Source organism: Hydra viridissima, unplaced genomic scaffold (genome assembly GCF_058129835.1).
Source record: "Hydra viridissima isolate aposymbiotic clone 2 unplaced genomic scaffold, HvirCarnegie_v1 scaffold_1, whole genome shotgun sequence".
Lineage (NCBI taxonomy): Eukaryota > Metazoa > Cnidaria > Hydrozoa > Anthoathecata > Hydridae > Hydra > Hydra viridissima.
In genome coordinates, this window is record NW_028324300.1 from 24,448,863 (window position 1) to 24,457,016 (window position 8,154).

At 28.3% G+C, this 8,154-nt stretch overlaps 2 protein-coding genes and 1 pseudogene across 3 annotated transcripts; 2 read left to right on the forward strand and 1 right to left on the reverse strand.

Moving 5' to 3' along the window:
• Positions 1-1,066: 1,066 nt before the first annotated feature.
• Positions 1,067-3,126, reverse strand: LOC149894046 (uncharacterized). Its single transcript, XM_090098716.1, has one exon. The coding sequence runs from the start codon at positions 2,257-2,259 to the stop codon at positions 1,087-1,089; it is 1,173 nt and encodes a 390-aa protein (XP_089954842.1). The 5' UTR covers positions 2,260-3,126; the 3' UTR covers positions 1,067-1,086.
• A 2,006-nt stretch (positions 3,127-5,132) lies between these two features.
• Positions 5,133-6,594, forward strand: LOC149894047 (uncharacterized). The gene has a single exon (XM_090067405.1). It carries the CDS (start codon positions 5,960-5,962, stop codon positions 6,302-6,304), a length of 345 nt encoding a protein of 114 aa, XP_089923531.1. The 5' UTR covers positions 5,133-5,959; the 3' UTR covers positions 6,305-6,594.
• LOC149894048 (uncharacterized) lies at positions 6,588-7,362 on the forward strand (annotated as a pseudogene). The gene is made up of 2 exons (XR_016449309.1): positions 6,588-7,149; positions 7,234-7,362. The product of XR_016449309.1 is annotated as an uncharacterized LOC149894048 (transcript).
• The last annotated feature ends 792 nt before the right edge of the window (positions 7,363-8,154 follow it).

Genomic DNA, 8,154 nt, shown 5'->3' on the forward strand with positions numbered 1-8,154 from the left:
ATTGTTTTGAGTAAATTAGATTTTAAACTTCAAAAAACCATAGCTGACTTATTGTTTAAGCTAAATATCTGTGTAATTTGATCGGTTTTCTAGTTATATAGTCAATTATAATATAGTTAAACTGCAGCCGAATATAACAAGGGCAAAAACCCAAAAAAAGCAAAAATGTAGCTTGATCGTTTTTCCAGTGTGGTCTTCATTTGTATTTTTTGAATTTGAGTTTTTTACTTGTATGACTTGTTTCAACATATCAAATATAGTTTCAAGAAACATTTTTATCATCATATGCTACTTAGAAATTTGTTAAAATGTTTTAATTTGAATAATGATTTACTATTCAAGAAGTGCTAGATATTTGAAATAGCATTACTTAACAACTTCAATATTTCCTGTATAATATACAAGTAACGTTATTTACTTAAACATTATAGCACAGTGGTCCAAATGGTGGACAAAATGAAAAAATCTATATTTCTGGACCAAAATTTTTTTATGATTTTTTGAAACTACAATAAAATTCGACTTAAATGGAAAAGACTAGAGGTGATTACCATGCCTGGTTAAGAAATGACAACCTTTCAAAGTTTTAAAAAACGTAAAAAAAACGTTCACACCGCAGAGTTAGATTTTTCACATACATTTTCTAATTTTAATTATATGCAGCAGATTTATAAACAAAAATTAAAAAAAATATTTCATTTTTCACGAAATTGAATGAACAAAATAAAAGTATTAACTCCTTTTTTTTTTTTTAACGTTATTAATAAAAAAATTTCATTTCTTTTAAAAAAATTTAATGCAAAAGTCAGTTTCTGCAAAAAAAATTATCTTAAATTTTGTATACTTCCTCAAATATCTCAAAAACCGGAAATTTGGTAATACTAAACCATATATTATTTAGAAACTTCATACTGTTGCCATTGTTTTGGTATGCCACATATATTTACCAAACACCCGGTTTTTAAGTTATTTGTGGTTATAAAAACTATGTTTAATTGTTTCTTGAAGCATAATGCACAAGTTATTTTATCTAAACTTTTAAAAAGACTAAAAAAATAGCAAACGCTCAAGTTTAATTTTTTTATTTTACATAAACAAAGTATTAACAATGTCATTTTCATGTACTTTGAAACATGTTTTTTTACTATGCCCTATCTCACTACACAATTTGCATTGTAATCGACCTTTGTTCCTTTGCTCGGTAACTAAAGGGTCAGAGCCCACCCAGAGTCTTTTAAAACAATCTTCCAAGTTCTGCAACTGATTTGTTTTTCTTGATAGTTTTTCTCTAAATATTCTAAGTTGTTTGTTGTTGGCCTCCATGCCTTCCTCGCTCCATGATTTAAGTCCTGTATCATTATTTAACTCAATAAGCTCCCAAGTATGTCCTAATAACTTATGAATAGTCGGTGTCAAACTAACCCAGGGCATTTCTTGTCGAAGAAGAATGTTTGTCTCCTTACATATATCTCTATATTTTTTTATGTTAATTTTCTGACTAGATGACATAGCACGAATAATATTAGACAACAAGAAACCGTACTGCTCTGCTAACATTCTGGCATGTTTATTTGAAATGTAGTCAGTAATCAGTTTTCTATTTTTCTCATTATAAAGAAGATTTCTAGCAACGTTGCCAGTTGTAGTACTACCCCCTTGACCTGATGAATCTGCAAAATCCCACTTGATACCTGTTTTTTTTCCAATTAACTCCTGTATATTTTTTTTCTCTATTTCAAGGAAGTGCGTAGTACTGGCTGTCTTAGACTCTGTCCATGCGTGAACTCCTGCAGATAAATGAACCACAACTTTCATAAAGTGGTCAAATCCACGGAGTAATGCATGGAGTACTTGTACAGACCTTACGTTAGATCCAGCTATTGGACTTGCTGTTTGTCCATGGCGAACATCATAATCCTTTGACTTTTTAGTTAAAGAGCCGTGTTCTTGAACTAAATCCAAAAATATCTGCTCCATGGTTTCGATGTCTCTATTTATAACGAATCCCTGTTCAATTGTACATATATCTTCACATTGTTCCTTAGATAAATCACAAAGATCACAGTAAGCACCTCCAAGGCCCTGAAATATATTTGATGCTTTTCTGTCAAAACTGTCTGCAACAATGTTTACTTTAATATTCAAATATTGTCCGTTGAAGATAATAATGAAACCTTCCTCCTTCATTGTTTTTATATCCGCATTAAAAACGGTTAAAGATTGTGCATTCTCACGTGATTCTTTTCCCATTTGAAGCATAAGAGGCCTCTGTGAAAAATCTGAGTTTGGAGATATTTGTTCCCATATTAAGTTGTTTCCATCTGCATTAGAGTTTAAAAGTAAAAGTAAAAAACTTCTTGTTCTGTATAGAGAACCATATTGAACGGAGAAATTACCAGAAACAAAGTAATATACTTTTACTAAATTGTTTTTATCGTGTTCAGTGTTTAATGTTTGTTCTTATTCTGAATTGAATAATTTTATTTTAAAAAGCTTTAACCCATTTGGCGACGAAAATGTGGTTAAACAGTTTTTATTGTTAATTGTTATATATGGCTTTTAATGTTAATTTTTGAGGGTTTTAATTCAATATAAACTATTGCTAGAATTCGTAAATAGGAAGTTTTAATTCAGTGATGAATGTCATTACCTAATTCCTGTGTTTAATGCAAGCTATAGCTTGCATGAATAGTTGTAGTTATAACTACGCAACATAAATAAAATACTATACAATATTTTTATTTTGTAAATACAAATCATTATTTATGGTTTACAAAATTACATAATTAAAAAGTTTGATTCGGCGTAAAAATTTAGGCTGCATACACAGTAATCGCAGGGGTTGGAAAATGGTTTTCGCCGCTCCTTTATGAAAAATACAAGCAAGTAAAGGAAGGAGGTAGTGCTGTTAGGAAATTTAAAAACTAGAAAGAAGAATTTTTTTTTTTTTTTTTTAGCACCCATAAAAAAGTGACGCCCTGGGCGGATCAGCACCCCATTTTTTGCACGATTGCTACCCTGATGTTAACACATAGGCCGCAACTTTATAATATAAATCTGAGGCAATTTTGACCTGCCTTCAAATAGTTATATAAATTTGTCCGCAAAACAGCCCAAACGGACCACTGTGTATAGGGAACGTAGTGTGATAATCGTCAAAGAAGTTATAAAATAAAATGTTAAACAGTGTAAAGTGAAAAATGATATAAAGTGCTTAAAAATGTTTCTGATATATATTAATGATTTTAAAAACAACAACAACAAAGAGATTAGATCTTATCCCGAATATACGTGAATTAGGAATGGATAAATTACCATTTTGGAAGGATTTACTTAACGAAATCAAATAAAACTGAAGAAATTAGTAAATAGAACATAAATTAATGCTACTTAAGATAGATTTATTTCAAAAGTGAAGAAAAAAGCTAAAACAATGTGGTAGAAATTATGATTCTTTTATAGAAAAAGAAGACCAATGGCTTCAAAAAAATCTTATGACCAATAAAAGTAGCCATTTAGGTTCTGGAAAACCCCATAAACAATGGGTGGTCCTTGGAGAGCAAAGGAAAAGAGAAAAAATAAAAGAACTAGGTGTTGAACATCATGCTCTCTTGTTAGTCTCTGCAAGAAGTACACTTTTTAAAAAAAGTCAAATGTTTTATGGATCAAAAAAGTTAAAGACACTTTGGATAACCTTTCCCTTAAATATGAGTGTAAAACAAACTCTTGCATTAGAAGTGAATACTTACCTTAGCGGTAAACAAAATTAAATGATCAGAAACTTAGCCCTTGGACATATATTTATCCACTTCTTAGACGATATTTTTAAGTTAAATACTATCCCAAAAATATTTTTTCCCCCTGATTTCAGTTGCTACCATTAACTTTTATAAAGCTGTGTTTATGTAGATGGTATAATAATATCAATAATAGCAGCTGAAATAAATAATGGTAATTGTGTCAGAAACAAAGCTTTTAGGATCGTCTCGTCTCGTCTCGATTAAAAAAAATAACGAGACGCAGACCCTTATCTTCGACGCAAGTAGCTTGTGAACGTAGTTTTTCCAAATTAAAAATTATAAAAAATAGACCCAGATCTTCCTTGTCACAGGATGATTTGCAGTTTTTGATGCTTATGGCGATAGAGAAGGATATTTTGGTTAATTTAAATAATTATACAATAATAGATAAAATGCCGCTCAAATTTGCCAGTCCGCTACTGTGTTGAACTAAGTTTAAAATTCAATCTGACTGATTTACTTGTAAAGCTGCCTTAAAATAAGGGAAAAATATTGTCACTTTGCACAGATCTATACCTACCAGGGTTCCCACTCCTCCTTATAAACCTTAAATATCCTTAATAAAAAAAAAACTCCTTAAAAGTCCTTAAATAACCTTAAAAAAAGTTCAAATTTAACTGCTGTCCTTAATTTCTCCTTATTTTCTTACATTATCTTCAAGGAAATTTTATTAAAGTATATAGATTATACTTATCAATAGAGAAGCAAATAGTTACCTCTTTGATGATTTGAAATCCTACACCTATATATAAATATATATATATATATATATATATATATATATATATATATATATATATATATATATATATATATATATATATATATATATATATATATATATATAAGGGTGTATCACAAAACAACAATTTAAAAAAATTGATTTTGTCTGACACCTAATTGTGTTCTATATATTAAAAAAACACTGACTTTCAATATTTTTTAGAGGTCCCCCAACACCCTTGAATATTTGACCGGTCCCTAATAATTTCAAAAAAATTGCTTTTCAAAAGTAGTTCATGTTGGGTCTCAAATTAAGTGATATTTTATAAAAATTTAAAAAATAATCATCATTTTATTAAAAAAAATTCACATTAGACTTTACCGCAATAAATATGACATTTTTAAAGGAAAAATGAAAAAGGTGCATTTTTTGTAGTTTTATATATACATAGCAGTGAAATAAAAATGTGTTTTTTTTTTAAATGATTATTTTTGAAATTTTTTTAAAATTTTGCTTAATTTGAGACCCAACACGACCTACTTTTGAAAAACTATATATTTTTTAATTATTAGGGACTGGTCAAATATTCAAGGGTGTTGGGGGACCTCTAAAAATATTTCTTATTCTTAAGTTTTTGAAAGTCATTGTTTTTTTAATATATAGAACACAATTAGGTGTCAGACAAAATCAATATTTTTAAATTGTTATTTTGTGATGCACCCTAATATATATAAATATATATTTATATATAGAGAAAGCCCACTTTCTCCTTTTTTTTTAAAACACCTGTTTGATTGAAATTATTTTGAAAACTGTTTAATTTTTTCAATATTTTATTAGTGCTAATTAATAAGTAAAGTCTTTACTATTTAATTGACATGTTGTTTCCTTAAAATTTACTTTGTATTACTAAATATATATAATTTTAAAACATCTACTTTATAATTTTCATTTTTTTAATGTTGGCCAAAAGTTGAGGCTTGCTGCTTTATTTGATAATTTTCTTTTATAATTTTGCTTTTATTTTCATCAGCATTTACTAACTCTAAACTTTTGTTATTGTTGTTTGAAATATTACTAACAAAAACTTAAATTAAAACAAGTAATAAAAAAGTTACAAAATGAGCTATAAAAAAATACAGCATGAAACTCCAAAATTACGGTTGACAATCTATGAAAAAACATGTTACGAATCTATTTTTCTTTGAGACCAAGACTATCTCATCGTCAAAAAAACAATTTGAAAAAAAGTTAAATATTGCATATTCAATTTTACATTAAAGCGAACCAAGTAAAGTAGTAGCACATGTATGCATTTGGGCCTGCATGAACTATACAGAAGTTGTATGCTATCAATTATTTGAAGGTCAAATTAATTTTGATAAGTATATTGAAATTTTAGAATATTGATAATACCTTCGTAAAGAAAGGTCAAATGGACTTGCATGTGCGGTATTGGAATGAGGAGAGTAATACCGTTTGTACTAGATATTATACTTCAGAATTTATGGGAAAAGCTGCAGCCCCAGATATTCTAAATATGTTTAAATCCTGCATGATTGGTTTGAATGATGAAAAAATGCTCCAGGTATCTATGGATGGCCCTAATGTTAATAAACAATTTTTGACAATGCTCAATGAAGAACGTCAGACCAATGAATTAAGTACGCTCATTGATATTGGTGGTACCTGTGGTTTGCATACTTTAAATGGTGCCTTTCAAACTGGTGCCAAAGCTACAGGCTGGAACATAAAGAAGTTCTTGTCTTCAATGTACTAAAAACATTTGTTTACTTGTATAAAAAAAAGTGGAAATCTGCAAACTATACTGTCAAAAATTTAGAAAAGAAGTTTGTGAGCTGGCTTAATGAATATTTAATTGTCAGAAAAAAGACAATGAACCAACTGCAAGTAAACGTGGTCGAAAACCAGTTGCATTTGATAATAGTTCTAATAAAACTAAAAAACGGCGTGTATCTTGTTTAGTTGAATCTCATTCATCCAATGAATTATTTTTTGCTGCTAATAAAAAATTTAGAGGGATATTTGTTCTTAGCTAAATCACCAATGATGGTGATTTAGCTAAGAACAAATATTCCAGGTTTTGTAAAACTGTTGTTGTTGATAACAAAGAATTATTTTTGACTTTTGATAAAGATAAAGATCGTTTGGACTACTTTTTGTGGAAATACTCTGATTTAAAGCTGTATAAAAATCTTCAACAAATTTTTAAAATTGTCCTCATTTTATCGCACGGGCAAGCTCAAGTTGAACGAGGGTTCAGCAGCAATAAAAATCTGATTGATGACAATATGTCCACAGACACCATCATCTCTTTACGTTCTATCCAAGATTACCTCACATTTTATGGGCTCATGGCACAGGAAGTTGAAATAACTAAAGATTTGTTGGATAGCTGCAAACAGGCAAGAAAGAGGTATTTTGATGATCAACGATCAAAAGCCCTGTCTGCAGAAAAAGCAGAGAAAATGGAAGCAAAACAAAAAGTAATTGAGGATATTGAAATAGTCAATACAGAAATTCGACAGTCATTATGTATGATTGAGAATTTAAAGAAGTCGTCTGATGAAATTGGATTCCGTGCTGAAAAAAGGATAGCTTTAGGTTTGTGCCCTGAATATGAATAAATTTTTAGTTCATATAATACTAAATGAAATGTCATTATTTAATGATTCTTTATGTATTTAGATGACATTAAAGCTGACATTTCGAAATCTAATGCATTAAAAAGAGCTGCTTTTGAAAAACAAGAGTTTCTTGAAATGCTTTATGTTAAAAAAAAAAAACCTTGTTAAAAAGAAAAATGAACTTTTATAATGTTATATATATATTTGTGTATAGTGTATTATATTTATAATAGTTTATCTATTTGTATTTAATGTTTATTGAAAAAAGAAAGATTCTGTTTTTAAAGTAATCATTTTCTCCTTAATTCTCCTTATTTTTTCCTTGAAAAAATTGGCGTTCGCGACCAAATATCCTTATAAATTGGGAAAATATATCCTTAATTCTCCTTAAAATCCTTATTTTTAGCCTCAGTTTTAATAGTGGTAACACTGCCTACTGTTTTTAACATTTTTATAAGTTTTTCAATGCTGTGTTAAGTAACCTTTCTAGCTACACAAAAAATTTGTCTTTTTGTCTGTACTCTAAAGTAATAAAGTTATTGAAATAATTCTAAAAGTTTAATTTGCTGATTTAATAAAATTTCATTCTTCCAAAAATATATTTTTAGTTGCTATTTAATGCTGTTTAAGAAAACTAACTTTTTCAATAATAAATTGCATTAAATGACAAAATAAAAAATCATTGAATGTTTAAAGACTCACACAAATAAATAATTATTTTTTCCATGGCAAGTTACATTTTATAAAATGTCATAAAAACAAATTACTATCAAACTTTAATTTTGTTTCTTATATTTATTATTACTATTCTTACCTTTATATTCGGAAAACTAATTTTGCTTCATTAATCTAGTAATGAATGTGAGATTTGCATGTATTTTCTTTATCAGATCAGAAAGTTTTGAAGTGTTTTTTTTTGAAGATTGTGCTGTGTGCTGTTACTTTTTTTTTTTCCCCTTAAAAAAACTACCAAAACAATAAT